The sequence below is a fragment of the Bos indicus x Bos taurus genome, chromosome 13 (assembly GCF_003369695.1).
Source record: "Bos indicus x Bos taurus breed Angus x Brahman F1 hybrid chromosome 13, Bos_hybrid_MaternalHap_v2.0, whole genome shotgun sequence".
NCBI lineage: Eukaryota > Metazoa > Chordata > Mammalia > Artiodactyla > Bovidae > Bos > Bos indicus x Bos taurus.
Genome location: NC_040088.1, coordinates 76,333,650 through 76,356,783, shown reverse-complemented (window position 1 = coordinate 76,356,783; position 23,134 = coordinate 76,333,650). Strand labels below are relative to the sequence as shown.

Sequence of the window (23,134 nt, the reverse complement as noted above, 5' to 3'; positions counted from 1 at the left end):
AAAACATTTGAAGTACTACAAAGCAGAAAAGGTAAAACTCCTTGCTTCACATACATAAAAACAGGATCTCCCCCACTCCCCATTACAGACAATAAAATATATGGTCAATGGAAGAGAAAAATGAGACTTTAGGGAGTTGTGGGTCTAAAATTGGACTCCTCAGTCACACAGTTGAGGGCATTTGTTGTATCTGTGAGCTAGATGCACGGAGCTATCTCTCCGGCGTGTTCAGCCCCATAGGGGCGTGAGGGGGAGCGGGAAGCAAGGAGCTACTGAAATCCTCAGCTCCCTTCTGCTTATGAAAAGATCGTTTCTTAAAAACAAAAAATGTGCAGAACAGAGATGCTCACTTATTTTAAATAATTGTTGAACTCACAAATAAACATTAATGACAGTAATGCAGCTGCCCCTACGTTTTTGCAACAAAGACTAAACACCAAAGTGGGATAGGGAGCAGGTGTGGTTAAGCTTCTAATCATAAAGAAACCCTAAAAGCAAATTTGTTACAGGCTTGGCGAGAGAAAGGCAGTTAAATCAGACCTTCCCAGTATTCCCTCTCATCCAAGATATGCCCATGAGCCAGCAGCAAGCCACACCGTCTTCCTGACCACGAAGCAGCCCAAGGACTCACAGGCCTTCGGGGCTCTCTCTCCCTTCGAAGCACACCCACAATTCCAGCTAGAAGAATAAAGCCAAAGGAAGGATGTATGGCCTAATCCTATAGCTGCGCAGAGCCCTGGGCTGTGGTCCACCAACCACAGGGAGGACATTCTGGAGATCCTTGCTTTTTAGACATGCATGCAGAGCTGGCTCTACAGCTCAGGATGTAGAGGTCAGATAAATGCATAAAAGCATTATATATACTCATATAAATGTACAATAACGCAAATATCTCCTTTTTTTCCCTCGCACCCCAAACTTTCAGCCGTCTGGATAAGAAGTTACTTCTATAAAGGATTTACCAAGGTTTACAAGCAAGCACCACATTGGATTATATAGAGATCCAAAGACAATGGTCCATTTTTAGCAGACAGCTGTGCACAATATAATCTGCTCTTTAAATGCTAAAGCATCTGGACAATCAACAAGCTTCCACCATGAAGTACCATCTCCTCTGACCATAGGAAGATATAAAGAATGAATCAACTCAACAAAAGATGGCAAGGTCCACTTAGAATAATCTAAGTTCAGCAAAACATTTTTAACAAGGAGGCCTGTACAATTTACCTTTCACCATATGAAATTCAAAGGCTATACTTATCACTATTGTTAATGCATAGTATTCTGCTTACCAATATAATCAGCTTTCAAAACATATTAACCAAAATCTCTCAAAGGATACACCCAGCCAACCATCCATTAGTTTCCTCACAAGACTACAAGTAACCTCGCATCAGTTTGCCAGTCATATTTCACCTATTATTCCTTATCAGAACTTTTTAATCCTCATCTTAATACTTTCAAAATAAATTTTTTGATGTGCAAAGAGTGCTTCAGTAAGCATTTTATGAGCTCATTTTCTATCAGAATCTATGAAACACTCTTTACTTAAGCAGAGGTATTATGACTTACCCAGATCTAAATCCAGTTTTCTCACAGAAAAAAATTCATATCAGAAGCTGTACATGTGAAATGTACAAATTATGTACCAACTATGGTCTAAAATTTAAAATCCACTGTCGTTATCCAAACCAAAACTATTTCAAAAGCAGGCATGAAAGCAACTATCTTCCAAATGCACAGCCCAGACATGAAGATCAAGTTGCTGCACAAATTTATCTTCTCTGCTGGGAGGGAAATCAGAAGTGTACTACCCAATGGATAGGAGTCACTTTCCCATCAGTTACAAAAAGAATCTTTAAAAAACAATAATGAAACAATGGGACCAAATCACTTTAATAATAAATTATTAAAATATGATCTATAAAACTGACCTTTTCATTTTCTTCACCACATTGTGAAGACAAGCAAAATGCACACTGGCATCCACATCTCATTTTCACCCTCACACTACCGAACACCTCTCATACGAGTGGCCACCTTCCCTCCCAAAACCCGGGAGAAGCTAGTCAGCTTCATAGGCAGGAACTTCCACACTCACCCTCCCAGCCCTCTGGCGCTTTGCAGTTGTCTGTCTTGATGGGTGAGAAAAATGAAACCACCCAAGGGAATAAGATTCTAAGAAAAGCTCAAAAATGATTCGTTGAGGTGGACTGTATAAATTATAGAGGCCACCAAAACCCAACTTTTTTTATTATAAATTTTATTTCACATTGTCTCTTTCTCTTCTGGCATCAAGTTGAGGTCAATGTACTTTTCACTATTTAGGTAAGTGAAAATTTTCATATTTTTCAAAATACAAGGCCAGACATCCCTTCTGGCCAATAAGGACCATTAAACCCATTAAACCATTTCAATCCACAGTTAGCAAAGTCCTCAAGGAACTCAAACCCAGTGTAGCCACCTACCTAAGTGATAATGTAACAAGCAAGTTTAAAAAGTATGGTTTTCTTGAAGTCAAAAAGTATATCCCAAAGTCAAAAGACAAAGGTATGATGGTTGCCCATATTTATTTGATAATTAGGACAAAACTCAGCTCTGCTAAATAGATTGACCAGAACTAAGGATAAGTGGTTACTCTCAAATTAAACATAACAGTATAAGTGAGATTCTGGAACTTTTCAGTTGACTGAAAGGACTTAATATTGTTACTCTTATTTTTCTAAGTACAGAAAACATAAGAATCCAATTTTTATATATCCTTTCATTGATTCAAACTATTAGAATATGTCTTCAGTTAAACTCTTTATTTGAAGACCACCCTGTTCAAAGATGACGAATCACAATTATCCAAGGTGACAGCAACGGCAGGAGGCCGTATATGCATGACTTCCAACATAATTCTTAAGGTTCAGGAAAATTCCTCCAGTTAGTGGACCCTTAACCTTTAAACTACTAACATATATTTCAATCAAAGATTCCACATAAAAATGAATTTTTAAAGATAATTCATTGAAATTCTTCCACACACTTAATAATTAAAGGGAGGAAAATACACTAAACTCATTCAGGCCACAGTCCAGTCAAAATAATAGAACACATTTGTTTTTTAAAAAATCTTCATATCCACACTCTTAAAAACCACAGGTCATCGTTCAAAACTGTAAAGCTCATTCACATGTAACTCATTCCAAAATGTATTTTAAATCATTTTTAAGTATACATTAGTAAACTCTTTGAAAGTAGGATTGATTCATCATGGGGGAAAAAATGTAACAAAATATTCAGCATAAGTAGGACTTGAGAAAATTAAAGTTATTCTAAGATGAAAAGAAAAAGGAAAACTTAATTTTACTCAATTTTGTATTCATAGTTGCCCTTAAGGTATACACCCAGCTATGCATTAATCTCTCCCCAGGCCCACACTGGCTCCATGTACCTGTAACTTCAGGACACTGTCTTCTACACAAAGAAGTCATTTGCAATTAATAATTGAATTAAGTTAGATGAAGCTTCCTTTGTGTATATGCTTTGAGTAAAGGTAAGATTTGGTGGTAACCACATCAACTTTCTTCCTGGCACCACTTTTCCCCTTTTATCCACAACATACAATTAACTTTCCACAAATATTCACTTCACATATATCATTTCCAAAGCACCTCACAATAGTCATTATTGATAACAGTTATGAGTAGATTACCACATGCCTCATACTGTTCTAAGTGATTATCATACATTAAGTCCGTAAACCTTCACAACTCTGTAAAGCAGAAATTATCATCCTCATATCATAAATGTGTAAACTGAGCCAAGGACAGGCTGGGAGGTGCCCAGCGCTTTGTGGCTACCAAGTGGTAGAGAGCTAGTGTAGGATCAACCAGTCTCAACAGAAAGGGACCACATGCCCCCAGTCAGATGCCTCAGGCACCAAACTACATGCCCACCATCTGTATTCCCCTTCCGTGACCACATACCCTAGGACCAAGCTCAAAGTGTTAGCAAGAGAGTGTACAATCCACAGAGCATGATCCAAAGCAATGAATCAGGGAAACAAGGCTAGCACTTTTGGTAAACTCTGGGCAATCTTCACCGGTAAAAAGCAAGGCCTGGCATGACAGAGTAGGTGCCCTGCTAGTAGGAGCCTAATCCAGTCAACTGGGGACAGTCTTCTCTATCACCTCCTTCCTCAAACTCTTTGTTTTATCTTTAAGTCTCATTTGATTCCCCTAGCAATCTTCTCAAGCAAAAAACTATTCACTCACTGCCCTCTAAACTGACTTAACACTAATCTACCTTCTAAAAATTTGAGAAAAATAAGTCAGGCTTCTGAAGCCCTCAATATCTCCTGGACAAACTTATCCTCAGGGTCTAGATTAAGAGAACTGAGAGACCCTCATTCTGAAGTAGCAAGGATTACAGCAAACTTGAGAAACTCTTCACTGAATTCCTCAATGCCCACAATTAACTAGAGACCAACCTAACAATCACACTGGACAAGACACACCCAGCAGAGCACAGCTTCAGTGTATACATAGCCCACTGATACATTTGTGAGGAAACCTCTCCTTAAACTTGGGATACTTCTAGACAGTTGGAATTTTTTGTTTTCTAAACAACAGAATATATATTACTTTGAGAAGGTGTGAACTTCAGGAATTTTTCTTCTGAAAATATTAAGGAAATTCAAGCATCAAGCCACCAGTAACTTGTATTCATGAATCTTGCAAACCCAGGGGAAAAATTGAAATTTAACCAACTTCTTTATATGACTCAGAGAAGTCTCCAATAAGACAACCTAACAAGATTACAGACTGCTTCTTCATTCTTCTTTGTTAATACTGCTGGGAAACACTGCTCGTGTCATTGATGGCTGACTAAACAACAGTTTCATGTCATTTAAGAATAACGGACACAAACTCACAACTATTTTAAATGAAACAAATAGAGAAAAGAAATACCTCAAGCTCCACCAGGGCTGCAGTCACTGCATCTGTTGCAAGAGCACCAGCCTGTAGCTTTTCAATTGCCTATGAAACCAAGGAGCAAGGTTATTCGTTGTGAAACCACAGCTTCTCAAACACACTCAGGAACTTTTCAAAGGCTTAAAGAAGTGTAAGAGACATTTAGAGTTAACAAAAATTGATCAGTACAGTTCCATTCCATACTCCAAGAAATAAACTACTTAGATTTAAAGTAAGCAATTATTCAGGAAAACTAATGATATACCTAAACACAAACTGCAAGGAATTTAGTAAGTGAAAGGGCTTCATTCATCACAGGGCTGTTCACATAGCCTGAGAAATTATATGAATGCCATTTTGAAATCTGAATTCATATTTTATTAGACTAAGCTAATAACTTCTTATTCCACCATTACTACTCTCCCTGTGTGTGTTAGGTGCTCAGTTGTGGCCAACCGTTTGCAACCCCATGGACTGTAGCCCACCAGGCTCCTCTGTCCATGGGATTCTCCAGGCAAGAATACTGGAGTGGGTAGCCATTCCCTTCTCCAGGGGAACTTCCTGACCCAGGGATCGAACCCAGGGCCCCCACACTGCAGACACATTCTTCACTGTCTGAGCCACCAGGGAAGTCCCTGCTACTCTCTCTACTCCAACTATAAAAAATAGTGACTCAGTCTCAAAGGCATTTCAGAATTCTTAGATGGAAGCATACTTTTGACAACAGCATTTGTGATTCTATAAGGTATTTTACATTGAGATTAAACATATAATATTATTTTGTAATATAATCTATAGAGAGTCAAGGTCACAAAATCACCTTGCTTCTTAGGTATAAATAAGACAGGAAAGAAAGAGAAGAAAAACTGATTTTTAAATGAATTATTGAAGCTCCAACTTAGTCAACAAAGATCAGAAACTAAGAACTGTATTCCTCAGGAAACTTTTGAGAAGTTCATTTATTGTATACATTAAGGAGTCTGGTTACACACTCTAAATGTATTATATACAGAACTATATTCCTATAAAGGTAATCCATTTCTTTTCAGATAACAAAAAGATTTTACACTTTGAAAAATAAGATTAAAAATATAAAATAGCTTAAAGAATATTTACCTTTATTATAATTTTTTAAAAGACAATGCAATCACTGTAACAAAATATTCTCATCCATTTATGAGATTTCATTCATAAGAAAAACCTTGGATCTCTAACTAAATATAATCCTCTTTAAATGGTAATAAATATAAATGAAAAGAGTGAGAAAGACCCCTATTTACTTGATACGCAGTGTCCTATTAACATTCGATTTGCATAAAAGGTAATGGAAGGTTTGCCTACAAGAGTATATAGTCAGGATCAAAATAAAAACAAACAATATTTCTTCCGAGTCCATTCCTGCCTCCACATTTAGCATTCAACAATTTAGCAAAACCTCAAAACCCAAAGTTGAAAAAAAAGCACAACTGAGTACAAAGGCAAAGTTCAACTTCAGAATGACAATGAATTTGCTATGATACAAACTACGTGATGAGAAACAGAAGAAAACGATAATCTCCCTAAGAAAAACACTCATTTTAATTTTTTTATTATTTTTTTCTTCCCTTCATAGAAAGCCACATTGGCTGCCTTTGAGCTGTTTTCCCTACTCCTCCTATGGAGCTCAACACCGCTGCAAAGATTAAAAGGTATATGATTATGTGCCCACAATGCCAAAAATACAGACTTTGATCTGGGAAAGGAAAGAAAAGATCTAAACGTGATTTGGAGAATAAAAAACACAAAACAAAAGACTCCACAAATATGAGCAAAATTATTTTGTGGTCCAAGCCAAAGTCTGTCTTATAAATCAAACCTTAAAATTCTGAATTTCAAGGTAAAGCTGCTTTATGGTCAAAACTAAAATGTTTCAATCAGACAGAATGCATTCTCTCCATACCTTTTGACAAGCTCTTTTGCATACATGCTTATATTCCTTGGCCTTGGATTCAGAATGATAACCTGCACCTGTAGTGGGAAAAAAAAAATCAATGGTTAACTATCATTAAGATATCAGAGACCTTGCTAACATTATACAAATAGTTCATGCAAACTGATGCTTTCTGAGTAACAAAAAAACTACTATCCTAAGTGTATGGACTCTTAATAACATAATCTTAAAAATCTTTCTACACCATAAGCGTTTTCAATACCATGCCTTATCTCCTTTTTCAAAAGCTATTTTCCTACCAGAGGCACCAGAAATAGCTTATGTTCCCAAAGAGGCTTCGCCAAGGTGACCTCTCCTCCTTTTGAAAACCTCCCCAAAGTTAAGAGTGTTTTTAGAGGGAGTTGATAACCTAAGCAGTGTCAAGGGCAGAGTGCCTTTAATTTCCTCCCTGTTGAACTTTGGAAAGTCCTTGTCAGAATTCTTAAGAGTAACTTCAGAAAACTAGGTAGTTTTATTTAAAACTTGAAATGGACAGGTGTTACATCCTATCCACAACCACCACCAATATCACCTCTCCTACCCTAACTTCTCCATTCTTTCACCCCTGGAATGTAGCTCAGAGTGTCTGAAACACCAGGGATGATATATTCACCACTGCCTATCCTAATCACTCAGCAACTTCAAGAGAAAGGCTCTGAAATTTATTTCCCTAAAAGGATTAATACTTGCTTAGTTAGGGATCTGAGAATAAACTAGAAAGAAACCAAGAAAAGGCCTTTCATCAAAGTTCCTTAACTTGCTCTGAACCTCCCCCTCAGACCCCACTCCCAGTCCCCTTCTGGGCCCCAGAGGAGTACAACACAGGGAAGGTTAAAGAACTACATCTCTAATCTTCAGGCCTCCTCCTGTGAGGCTGCAGACTACAACACACACTTAGCCCATCTTTCCTCAATGCAGACAAAGAATGGGCCCAAGAAGCTATGGTTAACAGGCTCGAGGGAGTAGAAAATAAGTCCAAACAACAAGAGTCCATAAAACACACAAATTCTAGTCCCATTTCTCAAAAGAACTCAAACTTCACAGAACCTGTGCCAATGTTTATGAGGACTCTCTTCATGGTTCCCTAATAAATGCCATCTTAGATCTCAGACCCCAACCTTGCAGCAGTATTTCCCACATGGGATACTGCAGCCAAATAGATAACTTTAGTGTGTGGATAGCAGCAGTAATGAACTTCCCTGACGGCTCAGTGGTAAAGAATCTGCCCGCCAATGCAAGAGACACAAGAGACACGGGTTCAATCCCTGGGTTGGGAAGATCCGCTGGAGGAGGAAATGGCAACCCGCTCCAGCATTCTTGCCTGGAAAATTCCATGGACAGAGGAGCCTGGTGGGCTACAGTTCACAGGGTCACAAAGAGACAAAAGTGAGCGATGAGCACAAACATGAAAAGTATAGGTAGTATACAGACCTAGGGAAAAAGCAAGAATCTACTATTCAAATGACTAAAATTTGGGCAAGTCTCCTTTAATATGAAAAAAAAAAAAGCAAAAGTTTTAAAATCTCTACACTGGAATTGAAATTTTGTCCCTTAAATGTGGAAGGTATATAATGCTGCATAATCAATCGTTCTATTTGACCTTCTAAGAATTTAGAAGGGGAAAGTCATCCTTAATCCACACAATTTCCTGCCATAACCCAGACTTCCTCCTATTATAGCTGGTCCCAGCACCAGCTGTAAGAGTCACTGCCATCAGGTATGTGTCTGACACAGGAGGGAGTCTGCAATGACTGCCACAGAAGGCAACCCTTTCCAAATCATCAAATGTTCCGTGGTGTTACTGCTTACATATCTTAGGGCTTTCTTGCACATTTTTCAAACACTCGTCATGAATAAAATAACTCACTGGGTCCTGTGAAAGATGCACCACCAGCATGATGCAGTAGAAGGAACACTGGCTTGGGAATTTCAGTTGTTTCTATAAATTTACCTCATTTCTTTGAAAAATCATTTGAAAGAAAAGAAGACTGAACCTTTTGTTTGTTCACTGTTTGATTTTCCTGGATTCAATTCTGTAAGACTTCCCAACTTGTCTGTTCAGTTTAGCTATAGCCAAAGGTTAATGATCAGACAGAATGCCAGTCTGACAAAAAGAAACAATGCCACTCACCCCACATCAAAGAAAAAGGGAGAGGAAAAAAAAAAAGACCGGGGCAGAGCTGCACTGCCTGGAAACCCTTGATGTATCAGTGGTGGGGAGTCGGGGGTTGAACTTCACTGTGTCGTCTTCAAGGTCCTCTGAAGCAGAAATCAGAGGCTGACGGAGCGCCAAAAGCACGAGAATGGGACTGGGGCCCACCTGATGGTTTCTCAGCCTGGCGCTACTGATTAGCTGTGTGCCTGAAGCCACTTAACCACGCTGGTTTTACGGTTCCTCATTTATAATATTAAGAAGGCAAAAACTACCTTTAAGATTGTATAAATTACACTCTAAGATAGACAAAGTCAAATATGGGGTGAGTAAAATTTTTTCCAACAGCTTTATTTTTAAAAACACAAACCAGAGTTTAAACAATTACTTTGTCTGGTTTTAACAACATCTAAATATATCTACTATATGGAGTAAAGGGCTTCCGAAGTGGCACTGGTGGTAACAGAATCTATTTGCCAATGCAGGTAAACGAAAAGATACAGGTTCGATCCGTGGGTGACGAAGATCCCCTGGCCGATGGCACGGCAACCCACTCCAGTTATGCTTGCCTGGAGAATCCCCAGGGACAGAGGAGCCTGGCAGGCTGTAAGTCCATAGGATCGCGAAGAGTCAGACATGACTTGAAACGACTTAACAGGCACAGGCACATGGAGTAAAAGCACTAGAGGAGGTGAGTGACGGGGACAAAGGAGGTGCCGTCACTGTAAGACCCTGCACGCGGGGAGCTCAGGGGAGGCCTTCACTCTGTGCAAGTCAACCTGTGGTTCCAACTCCTCCTGCGGTGTCCCTCCCCCAGATAGGAAACTCAGTTCCTGGTGTACTTCAAGGCAAAGGAAAGGAAACCATTATTCTCATCTTCCAGCTCAGCTGCTCACAGCTTACCTGCATGCACCAACACAAAGCCCCCTCGCTTCTCTTTATGGGACTGCTTCGTTTCCAACTCTTTCACTGTTGTTTTAACAGCCGAAACTTGAGATGATCTGGAAGGCAGCCCTTCTCCAGAACTCATCCCCTTCTCCATGGTCATTCTCCAAGATTACCATCTTCTATTGGGAAAAGTGCATACTTCCATCCAAAAGTAACTGCAGAAGAGGAATTACCCTAAAGGAAAACAGGCAAAGACGGCATGCATTTCTTTCCACTAACACACACACGTATACAGATTTGCGCTCAGATAACTTTCAAGAAAACCCCTAATTTTAAAGTTATTTAACTGGGTAATACAAAGAATATAAAAAGGTTAGAATTTAAATCCCTTTATACACTGACAGGCCTTGAAGTCATATAAACAAAGAACTGTTGTAAAAAGATTTCATGTTGAGTCCAAAAGATATTTTATCTTTCATTTTATCTACATTGAAGAAAACCTCATCTTAAATATCACTTTCTACTCTCTCCAAACCAAATGCTAATAACCTCTGGGACATTCTAGAACCATAAGCAGTGCTGGCAACATCACTGAGCCGTGATTTAAAGCCTAGATTGCTGCTTATTTCTTCCTCCAGCTTTATTGAGATATAATTGACATACACCCGTGGATAAGTTCAAGCAGTACAACCTGAGGATCTGATACACATATACACTGCAAAATGACTGCCACAAGGTTAGTTAACACATTAATCACCTCACGTAAGTACAATCTTTTGTGTGTGGTGAGAACATATAAGAGCTCAAGATTGCTGCTTGCTTAAAAAAATGAACCAACATACAGATTTACTTCTGCCTATGGAGACCTTTTTATGAAAAACAGTTTAATGCTTCAGAGTTCAATGTAAAACAAACGCTAACAAATTTATAAGACTAAAGCACAAAATTAAAATAATACTTGTACAAATACTTATTCATTTTCATAAAGGCATTATTTCTGAGGTTCTCAAAAGATAAACAATAAAACAAATTACAAGCAACATATGCCACAAAGCTTCTAATTTTTCTCACAAGCTCACAAGCTTCTCACAGTCTTGACTTAATAACAATAATGACGGTAAAACACTTCAGACTGGGGAAAAATGGATTGTTTGAAAAATCAACAGAGATTTGAAGAAAAACAAAAAAAAATCCCAAAGTCACGTGATTGAAACTACTTAAACACCTAGATTCACACTCTAAGGTAAAAATCTGTACCTTAGTCTAAATTGAGGAACGGGGAGGGACACAAGGCTTTAAGAGTGACAGCCAACCAGTTCAAAAGAATAGTGTCACGCAAAGTGTGGCCCACAAACTAGTGCTGGTGACCAGTCTGCAAGAGATTATTTTTTATTCATATACCAACTGTCTTACATCCACGTTTTCAATAAACAATGACAGTGTTTGTAATTCTTTTCTATTTCCCCAAGTTTTGTTTATAATTATGTATTTTTATAATCTATTTAATAAAACAGAATTAAAACCATCTATAAAAACTGGAGATTCACAAGGAAAAGACTCAAAGTACAAAAGGCACATTAATTCACTCTAAAACTTACATCTTCCAGTGGTATAATTATATTTTTGAAATAATTTTATCTGCTACTTCAGATAAAAACATGAGCTTTTACTTTTATCTTTCACAGTTTTCTTTTGAGATTTTTGTGGTATTCTGTTTTGTTTTTGCATTTTATGAAAGAAATGGTCAACAATGGATTGAAAGAATTTTAAGTTGGTTCTTCACACAGGAGATGGTCTGGAAGCACTCTGTGTGTGCATGCATGCATGGTAAGTCACCTCAGTCATGTGGGACTCTTTGCAAGCCCATGGACTGTAGCCCGCCAGGCTCCTCTGTCCATGGGATTCTCCAGGCAAGAATACTGGAGTGGGCTGCCATGCCCTCCTCCAGGGGATCTTCCCAACCCAGGGACTGAACCCACATCTGTTATGTCTCCTGTATTGGCAGGCAGGTTCCATACCACTAACACCACCTGAGAAGCCCAATATTGTATTTTAACTTCCTTTAATTCCTGGTTAAAAAGAATCCATTTAATTATTATTATGTATCACTTATTTTAAAGGACAAATAATTTAAAATCATATATATATAATTTGCTGTTGTATTAAAATGTTTACATATATCATAAATTTTTATTATAAAAGAGTACTGAAGTTTATTAAATAACAGTAAGTTATAATGCCTGCTTTTGTTTTGTAGTGATAAGTATCTCGCTGAGGATGGATTTTCTTCCAACTGCTTCACAAGGGTCTGCCTCAATTACCTTTACTTGACTTCGGTTATTTCTCTGAGATAGGTTACTATTTATTTCTGTGTCAGTTGACAAAGTCAGTTTAAATGATTAGCAGTTTATCTTCCAGTCTGTATAGGCCATGATGCCTGACCAAGTCATGAAATGAGCTTGGGCCCACTAGACCCACAAACAGCTGTGTGAAAACTCAGGCTTCGGAAAATTCAAAGCTTCAGTTCAAATGAAAACACATCCAAGCCGTATGAGTTATAAAACCTTCTCTGACTCACTGTCATCAGATGCATTATTTTTTCATGAATAACAAATTAGAACATCTACATATTATAACAAATAACGTTTGATGTAATAGGCATTTTTAATATATGTGCGAGATTTGCTTGCTTCTCAAGCTTGTCTGAAAAAAATTAAATGTGGAAGATGAATAAATATGCTGTTTCTTGAGCAATCTACCATCTCTCAGAGACTAGTTGAAATTTATTTATTTAACAAACCATGTCATCTCTCTAAACTCCTCCAAAACTGCTGGCCCCAAAGTTCTGCAGCACTGGGAAAGGAACTCAAGTAGACAGGCTAGCCAATGTACAACTCTGGCCTCCAACTTCCAATGGTTACTGGAATATTTTTAATTCAATTAGAAATGAAGCAATTTCTACTCCAACACCAGTTTTTGTTTAACTCAGAACCCATTAAAAGTCTGACATTCATAACAGAACTCCAGCAAATGTCCCAAAAAAGACACAAAAGGCAGAAGGGGGCAAGTGAGCAAATCCCAGTTCACAGAAGAACTATATAACAACTTAAACAGATCAAAAGATGCTAAACCTCACTCAAAAGAAAAAGGCAAAATAAAACTACACTCACGTATCAGCTGGACTGGCCAAGTTAAAGAGTCATTCTCACATGTTGCAAGGAGTAGCACAGAATACAACAACAAGGTCAATTTGGTAAAATCAACCAAAATTACAAACATACACTGAAGGATAGTCTGTAATGGTAAAGATATAGACCAACAGTATGTCTTGATAAAAAAGTAGTTAAAAATAAAAGCAGCTCTTAGAAAAAATGAGAACTTTATTGATACACAAATATGAAACAACCAATGTTGAAGATATTTGGTAAGCAAAAAAGGCATGGTACAGAAACGTATGCAGTACCATATTTTGAGGGAGACAAGAAAAAAAAATACAACTAAATATATACACAAAGTGCAATCTGGAAGAATACATCAAAAATTAGCACAATAGTAGTTACCAAAAGACCTGGGTGACTGGTGGACAAAGGTGAAATGCAAATTCCACTATTCACCATTGTGCATCTTTTGATTTTGAACAATCTGAATGTATTACTTAAAAACAAAAAATGTTTTCATTCATTTATTTCTTTATGAGAACACAAGATAACTAGCCAAGTTCAGGTCTCAAAATAGGGCAAGCCAGTGAGATCCCACTTTAGTAAGAGGAGAAATGTCATATTCTGAAGGTTCTCAACACTCAACCCACCTAGAGAAGGAACAGACAAAAACACGGCCCGTCAACAATACTGGCTGAGAGGTCAGTATTTTGGTTTTGTTTTTTTGGATCTTGAACTTCTAGGGCCACATAAACCACAGATAACCCTAAATTTAAAAAAAATAAAACTGTTATTTGATCTCTACAGTTGAAACTAAGGAGTAAAAAATAAATCATGTAGATTGACATCAGATATCCCTGTGATATTTTTATCACATTTGTAGTCATTATTATAAATAATTATTTGAAATGGATGAATCATATTCACACCAATACATTGATCCATAAAGAAAATGTTTAACACTTCAGCTAAGTCTTTGAGATAACAGTCAACACAAAAAGTTTCCAATCAAAGATGCATAAGCATGTTATAGCTTTACACAGCAGAAAACAATTTTATGCATCATTTTTATAATGCCTGTGTTCCTGAATGATAAGTATGAATATGGACATTCTGCAACTTCCTATCAGTGATGGTACTAAAATTCATTTTATTATATCTAAAAAACACTGGCATCATATGTGAAATGAATCGCCAATCCAGGTTCGATGCGTGATACAGGGTGCTCAGGGCTGGTGCACTGGGATGACCCAGAGGGATGGTACAGGGAGGGAGGTGGGAGGGGGGTTCAGGATGGGAAACACGTGTACACCGTGGCAGATTCATGTTGATGTATGGCAAAACCAATACAATATTGTAACTAGCCTCCAATTAAAATAAATTTATATTAAAATAAGTAAAAAATAAAAAACACTGGCAATGTGTCCATCCTCTGCAACAGTAGCTTGAAAAGTAAACATAAAGTTACTGTGTGTGTGTGTGTGTTAAGTTGCTTCAGTAGTGTCTGACTCCTTGTGATCCCAAGGACTGTAGCCCACCAGGATCCTCTGTCCAGGGGATTCTCCAAGCAAGAACACTGGAGTGGTCTGCCATGACCTCCTCCAGGGGATCTTCCCGACCCAGGGACTGAACCTCTATCTCTTATGTCTCCTGCGTTGGAAGGCAAGTTCCTTACCACCAGCACCATTGGGAAGCCCAGAGTTGCCACATGACCCAGCAATCCCACTCCTAGGTATACATTCATTAGAACTGAAAACACATCCACACAAAAACTTGTACATGGATGTTTATAGCAGAACTATCCATAACAGTCAGAAAGTGGGAACAACTCAAATGTCCATAAGCAGACCTTGGTTAAACAAAATGTGGTATATTTAGACAATGGAACATTATAGAGCCATAAAAAGGAATGGAGGGTTGATACACACTATGGCATGAATGAACCATGAAAACAATGAAAGAAGTCAGACAAAACCAGCCACATACATTTCACAAGGAAAGAAGTAAGACACAAAAGGCCACGTATGTTTCCATTTATATGAAATGTCCAGAGTAGGCATATCTAAAAAGATAGAAAGTAGATTAGTGGTTGCCTTGGGCTGGAAAGACAGAGGAGAATTCAGGAGTGACTGCTAATGGGGGCAGTATTTCTTTGGGGGAGGGGCAATAAAAATGTTCTAAAATTGGCTGTGGTCATGGTTGCATGGTATTTAGTCTCAATAACTACCAATGAATTGTACACTTTACATGGGTAATAATATAATAAATGAATTTTATCTTAATAAAACTGTTGCAGGGGGAGGGTGTATTTTTTTCTTCCCAATAAATTGTATCTTTACCTGTAAGATGTATCTTCTCCAAGTTACCAAACCTAATGGCGTCTTTGAACATAGTCTTCAGCTTGCAGCCTTTGATTCTCTAGATGTCCTGTTCTCCTTGGCAAGCATGCCAATTGACTATCCTAGCTCTTCAAGGCCCCTCTGATGACCCCTCCCAGCTTTGTTTTCTTGCCTGACTTTCAAACAGAATGTCCAAACGCATAAGTCTAAAATGCCTCCTTCAGCAACTTCATTCAGTATCAAGCTTTCAAAACGATCCCTTTGGTAAACCAGATGATTCCTAACTCTGTCTCTTAAGCTCTAGCCATAAGTCTCCTGGAGAGCTCAACCTGGATCCTCCAAACTCTTAGCCTACCAAAAACAAATTCACCTTTCCCCAGAAATCTAATTCTTTCTACATTACACCTTACTTTTAATAGCCCAATCCTTTCCTAACTCACCTTATTGGCATCTTGGACTCTGCCCAGTTTCCAAATGCTATAGACTTCTTCTCAAGCATTTAACTTCCTTTTTCCTACTGCCTTGACCTTTGCTCAGCTCACATACCTCTTAGCGTGTTACAGAAAGCATATTAACTTTTCTCCCCAAATCCATGCTGTCGTAAAACAATCATCTACAAAAGGCTGCCAAAGTAAATCTCATAAAGGACAATGCCAATTAAGACAAATAGCATGCCAAAAGACATGAGCAGGCAATACATAAAAGAGGAAATATAAACTGGATAGCCAATATTAAAGAAAGAATATTCAAAGAAATACAGAAAAAGATAAAAAAACTAACTAGCACTGTACTGCCATCAAAAACTGATGTAACCAGTTTGAAATGGAATGTGTCAGAAAGCATCAAGAGCCTTAAAATGTATGATGTTGTATATACCCTCTCCAGAGATACTTCATATATGAACTAGCCAACACAGACACAAATAATAGTCTCGCAAATCCCTCTAAGAGTACTGGGAGACTAGAGAAGAGGGAGGGGCAAGGATGAAAGGGAAACTTGATTTTTCTCTATCTAATAACTTTTTATATTTGATTTTTTTTTTTAAACTGGGTACCAGTAATGCTGAAGAAGCTGAAGTTGAACAGTTCTATGAAGACCTACAAGACCTTTTAGAGCTAACACCCAAAAAACATGTCCTTTTCATTATTGGGGACTGGAATGCAAAAGTAGGAGTCAAGAAACACCTGGAGTAACGAGCAAATTTGGCCTTGGAGTATGGAATGAAGCAGGGCAAAGGCTAATAGAGGTTTGCCAAGAGAATGCACTGGTCATAGCAAACACCCTCTTCCAACAACACAAGAGAAGACTCAACACATGGACATCACCAGATGGTCAACACCGAAGTCAGACTGATTATATTCTTTGCAGCCAAAGAAGAAGCTCTATACAGTCTGCAAAAACAAGACCAGGAGCTGTCTGTGGCTCAGATCATGAACTCTTATTGCCAAATTCAGACTTAAGTTGAAGAAAGTAGGGAAAACCATTTGACCATTCAGGTATGACCTAAATAAAATCACTTAAGATTATAAAGTGGAAGTGAGACATAGATTTAAGGGACTAGATCTGATAGAAAGAGTGCCTGATGAACTATGGAATGAGGTTCATGACATTGTACAGGAGACAGGGATCAAGACCATCCCCATGGAAAAGAAATGCAAAAAAGCAAAATGGCTGTCTGGGGAGGCCTTACAAATAGCTGAGAAAAGAAGAGAAGCAAAAAGCAAAGGAGAAAAGGAAAGATACACCCATCTGAATGCAGAGTTCCAAAGAATAGCAAGGAGAGATAAGAAAGCCTTCCTCAGCGATCAATGCAAAGAAATAGAGGAAAACAGAATGGGAAAGACTAGAGATCTCTTCAAGAAAATTAGAGATACCAAGGGAACATTTCATGCAAAGATGGGCTCGATAAAGGACAGAAATGGTATGGACCTAGCAGAAGCAGAAGATATTAAGAAGAGGTGGCAAGAATACACAGAAGAACTGTACAAAAAAGATTTTCACGGCCCAGATAATCACGATGGTGTAATCACTCACCTAGAGCCAGACATCCTGGAATGTGAAGTCAAGTGGGCCTTAGGAAGCATCACTACGAACAAAGCTAGTGGAGGTGATGGAATTCCAGTTGAGCTATTTTAAATCCTGAAAGATGATGCTGTGAAAGTGCTGCACGCAATATGCCAGCAAATTTGGAAAACTCATCAGTGGCCACAGGACTGGAAAAGGTCAGTTTTCATTCCAATCCCAAAGAAAGGCAATGCCAAAGAATGCTCAAACTACCACACAATTGCACTCATCTCACCAACCTAATTAGCATATTCAAAAGCAGAGACATTACTTTGCCAACAAAGGTCTGTCTAGTCAAGGCGATGGTTTTTTCAGTGGTCATGTATGGATGTGAGAGTTGGACTGTGAAGAAAGCTGAGCACTGAACAATTGATGCTTTTGAACTGTGGTGTTGGAGAAGCCTCTTGAGAGTCCCCTGGACTGCAAGGAGATCCAACCAGTCCATTCTAAAGGAGATCAGTCCTGGGTGTTCTTTGGAAAGACTGATGCTAAAGCTGAAACTCCAATACTTTGGCCACCTCACGCGAAGAGTTGACTCATTGGAAAAGACTCTGATACTGGGAGGGACTGGGGGCAGGAAGAGAAGAGGACGACAGAGGATGAGATGGCTGGATGGCATCACCGACTCGATGGACATGAGTTTGAGTGAACTCCAGGAGTTGCTAATGGACAGGGAGGCCTGGCGTGCTGCGATTCATGGGGTCGCAAAGACTCGGACACGACTCAGCAACTGAACTGAACTGAACTGTACTGTACTCATCTTACACGCTAGTAAAGTAATGCTTAAAATTCTCCAAGCTAGGCTTCAGCAATACGTGAACCCTGAACTTCCAGATGTTCAAGCTGGTTTTAGAAAAGGCAGAGGAACCAGAGATCAAATTGCCAACATCCACTGGATCATCAAAAAGCAAGAGAGTTCCAGAAAACATCTATTTCTGCTTTATTGACTATGTCAAAGCCTTTGACTGTGTGGATCACAATCAACTGTGGAAAATTCTGAAAGAGATGGGAATACCAGACCACCTGACCTGCCTCTTGAGAAACCTATATGCAGGTCTGGAAGCAACAGTTAGAACTGGACATGGAACAACAGACTGGTTCCAAATAGGAAAAGGAGTACATCAAGGCTGTATATTGTCACCCTGCTTATTTAACTTCTATGCAGAGTACATCATGAGAAACGCTGGGCTGGAGGAAGAATAAGCTGGAGTCAAGATTGCCAGGAGAAATATCAATAACCTCAGATATGCAGATGACACCACCCTTATGGCAGAAAGTGAAGAGGAACTAAGGAGCCTCTTGATGACAGTGAAAGAGGAGAGTGAAAATGTTGGCTTAAAGCTCAACATTCAAAAAACTAAGATCATGGCATCTTGTCCCATCACTTCATGGGAAATAGATGGGGAAACAGTGGAAACAGTGTCAGACTTTATTTTTGGGGCTCCAAAATCACTGCAGATGGTGATTGCAGCCATGAAATTAAAAGATGCTTACTCCTTGGAAGGAAAATTATGACCAACCTAGATAACATATAAAAAGCAGAGACATTACTTTGCCAACAAAGGTCCATCTAGTCAAGGCTATGGTTTTTCCAGTGGTCATGTATGGATGTGAGAGTTGGACTGTGAAGAAAGCTGAGCACTGAAGAATTGATGCTTTTGAACTGTGGTGTTGGAGAAGATTCTTGAGAGTCCCTTGGACTACAAGGAGATCCAACCAGTCCTTCCTAAAGATCAGTCCTGGGTGTTCATTGGAAGGAATGATGCTGAAGCTGCAACTCAATACTTTGGCCACCTCATGTGAAGAGCTTACTCATTGGAAATGACCCTGATGCTGGGAGGGACTGGGGGCAGGAAGAGAAGGGGATGACAGAGGATGAGATGGCTGGATGGCATCACTGACTCAACGGACATGGGTTTGGGTAGGCTCCAGGAGTTGGTGATGGACAGGGAGGCCTGGCGTGCTGTGATTCATGGGGTCGCAAAGAGTCGGACATGACTGAGCAACTGAACTGAACTGATTTACTAAAAGAGAAGATTTAAGTTCGCTGTCTCTGTGAACGAGATGAATGTACGTTAACTTGATTATCAAGGCCAGAAGAGAAATTCAGAATAAAACACTGTTTTTGCTTCAGGGACTTTCATGGCACTGATTTAAGGTCTGAATCTTGACTCCATTTCTCTCAAATATTGTTTCGTATTCCTACAGCATATGATGACACTATTTCTTTTTTTTTCAGCCATTTAGAAGACTTCCACATGTCGTGTTTGCCTCTGGTGTTGAAGGTTTTCACTCTAGGTTTACTGAGCCTTTTAGAAGCAGCTGAAGGAGGAAGGAAGTCATGGAATCCATTCATCTTACAGCAAAGGCTTTTAGAGAAATCCAGCCCTTAAGCTATAGCAGCTGATGAAGCGATTTGTTGCTCTTATTATGAGACTGAAGCTTTAATTCCTCATTAAATAAGCTCCAAAACATACTTATTTCATCTTTAACCCAGTAATTCCACTTCTGAGGACACTTTCTACCAAAATAATTTTAAATATAGAAAAAGCTTTATGCCTTTTAAGCTGTGTTTAACATAGGATAATTTAGAAAAACAAAAATCTCGGAGTGACTTAAATACCTAACTTAGACAATCTATGTATTTATGGTCAACTGTTTGTTTTGTTTTTTTTTTAAAGGTGCCAAAGGTCATTCAATGGGGAAAAGACAGTCTTTTCAACAAACGGTGCTGGGAAAACTGGAGAGTCACATGCACAAGAATAAAATTGGACTCCTACCTCACACCATATACAAAAATTAACTCTACATAGATCAAGACCTAAATGTAAGAGCTAAAACTACATAAAACTTACGGAAAAAAAAAGAGTAAACCTTCATGAACTTGGATTTGGCAATGATTTTACACATAACACCAAAAGCACAAACAACAACAAAACCCACAGATAAACGGGACTGCACCAAAATTTTTAACTTTTGCACTTCAAGGAACACCATTCAAGGAAGTGAAAAGATACTCCACAAAATGGCAGGGGGTGGGGGGATGGAATGGAAGAAATATTGCAAATCTGAAAGGGGACTTGTGTCCAGACTATATACAGAACTCATACAACTTAAAATTTTCTTTAAAAAAAATTTTAATTCAATTTAAAAATGGGCAAAGGAATTGAATGGACATTTCTCCAAAGACATATAAAAGACCAGTAAGCACAAAGAAAAGATACTCGACATTATCAGACATCAAGGGTATGCAAATCAAAACTACAAGATGCCATTTCCCAACCAACAGAAGGCTATAATCAAAAAGACAGAATAAATACCAGCAAGGATAAGCAGAAATCAGAACCCTTATATCCCGCTTGTGCAGGCCACCCTGGAAGACACCTGGCAGTTCTCAAAAAGATAAACAGTTCCCACATGACCCAGCAATTTCATTCCTAGGTATACAGCTAAGAAAACTGAAGACACGCGTTCACACAAAAACTTGTACCTGGATGTTTATAGCAGAATTATTCATAACAGTCAAGAACTGGAAACAATCCAAATGTTCATCAACTGATGATGGATAAACAAAATGTGGCATATTTATATAATGAATATTATTCGACCATAAAAAGAAGGCTAAGTCCTAATACATAATACAAGTGGATGTACCTTGAAAACACTATGCTGAGTGAAAGAAGGCAAGACAACAAAAAGCCCCATATTGTATGATTCCATTTACATGAAATGTCCAGAATAGGAAAATCCATAGACGCAAAGTAGACTCCTGGTTGCCAAAAGATGGGGGAACAAGGGGAAAGGAGATCTAATGAGAAGCAACTGTAATGTGTACAGAGGTGGAGGTGATGAAAACGTCATGGAATTAGATACTGATAATGGGTGCACAACTCTGTGAATATACTAAAAGCCACTGAAATTTAAATTTAAAAGGGTGGAATTTTATAATATCTCAAAAAATTCATGCAACAGACGCAATGTACAAAACATATGCTTCTTAGCGAAAATCGTATTTTATATACACTATAATCCTAAGTGGGCTTCCCCTGTGGCTCAGCTGGTAAAGAATCCACCTGCAATGTGGGAGACCTGGGTTCGATCCTGGGTTAGGAAGATCCCCTGGAGAAGGGAAAGGCTACCCACTCCAGTATTCTGGCCTGGAGAATTCCATGGACTGTCGAGTCCATGGGGTTGCAAAGAGTCAGACAGGACTGAGCGACTTTCACTTTCACAATCTTATGTAGGTTAAGTATATGCAACTTTTTAAAACGTAGAAAGATCAAAATGCTGGGCTGGTGGAATCACAGATGATCTCTTCTTAAATATTTCTGCATTTTCCAAATATTCGTTAATAAGCATGCACTGCTTTTTTATAAGTGCGGGGGTGGGGGGTGGGGAGAGGCGAGCTTTATTCAAACACAAAAGCAAATTATTAAACTCCCAAGTGTATAAAAATTCCTTAGTTTCTTGTACAGTGATCCCAGTCACACGGTCCCCAAAAATACTTTGCATTCCCCTTCCCTCCCCTCCAGAGGCGAATGAAGCTGATCTCCCTCCTCCCGGAAACACGATGCCCTCTATTTCCAAGGCACCTCCAATTCCTGTTCCCCACCCTCCTCTCAGGTTACTCCTGCTCCATCCTCTAGGTCCTTTCCTCTCCCTTCTCCATCTAAGCAGTAAACGCTAACTTCCCGCGGGGCTCTAACCAGGGCTCTAACACACTACGGGGCTGCTCCGCCCCGACCGGCTACACACGACCGGGGCGCACACTCCCGGCTCTCCCGGAACCTGGAACTCGGAGAAACCGCAGCCCGAGACCGCACCGAGCGTGAGGGACTGGCAAGACCCCCTCCCCAAAAACAGCCGGCCCCTTCCCCGCAGAGGGGAGGAGACCGCCGGGCCGCAGCCGCTGGGAGAGGGCGCCGGGACGGGCCCCACGCGCGACCAGGGCTCGGAGACGAGGCACGCCTCGGGTCCCGTCCTCCGGCACCGCCCCGGCGAGGAGCATCCTGCGCGCCGCCCGCCCCCGGCCCAGAGAGCACGTCCAGGGGAGCGCGCGGCGCCGGGGAAGAGAGAGCGCGCGGCGGCCGCAGCCGCGCGGACAGCGTGAGGAGGGACACTCACCCGCATCAGCCCAGAGCCCTCAGAGCACCGGAAGTAGCCACCCGCCCGTTGCCAGGGTGAGGAAGCGGGGGTGACGTCAAGCTCCCCCATTGGGTCCGAGCGCAGCCACGTGTCCGGAAGCAGCCGCCCACAGGCGGCTCTGCCCCGCCCCCTATTCTGGCGCGGCTCACCTGGCCGCAGAGGTGCCGGGAAGACCCCACCTGGAGCCGCCTTTTGAGCTGCGCAAGCGCCCTCGCCTGTCTCTCCCAGCCCCTTAATGGGCCGGAAGGCTGTGATCTTCTGATCAGAGTGGTCGGTATCCTAGCAACGTGATGTCAAATTAAACCAGTCGCCACTTACTGAGGTGTCACTGACAAGCTTAATTTCATCCAATCCTTGCAGCCCTCCCCTCCCCACTACACCGTAGGGATATCTAGAGTTCTGCCTGAATTACACGTGGGAGACAGGGGCTAGCCTTGCTCAGGGGAGGATGAAAGTGG

At 40.0% G+C, this 23,134-nt stretch overlaps 1 protein-coding gene across 6 annotated transcripts in view; it reads right to left on the bottom strand.

The window, feature by feature from the left end:
- TASP1 (taspase 1) overlaps nucleotides 1-22,734 on the bottom strand; it is a 317,056-nt gene extending 294,322 nt beyond the window's left edge. For 3 of the 6 annotated variants that reach the window (XM_027560288.1, XM_027560285.1, XM_027560289.1), the window contains exons 1-4: nucleotides 22,656-22,734; nucleotides 9,986-10,204; nucleotides 6,901-6,968; nucleotides 4,959-5,027 (exon numbers count right to left, since the gene is read on the bottom strand). In XM_027560288.1, coding sequence (XP_027416089.1) covers nucleotides 4,959-5,027; nucleotides 6,901-6,968; nucleotides 9,986-10,130 — 282 coding nt within the window. In that variant the 5' untranslated portion in view covers nucleotides 10,131-10,204; nucleotides 22,656-22,734. Of the gene's footprint in view, nucleotides 1-4,958; nucleotides 5,028-6,900; nucleotides 6,969-9,985; nucleotides 10,205-13,778; nucleotides 14,313-15,467; nucleotides 16,494-22,655 lie in introns of those variants that run through there. The other 3 variants (XM_027560286.1, XM_027560290.1, XM_027560287.1) reach the window with 3 other exon arrangements.
- Between the last annotated feature and the right edge of the window lie 400 nt (nucleotides 22,735-23,134).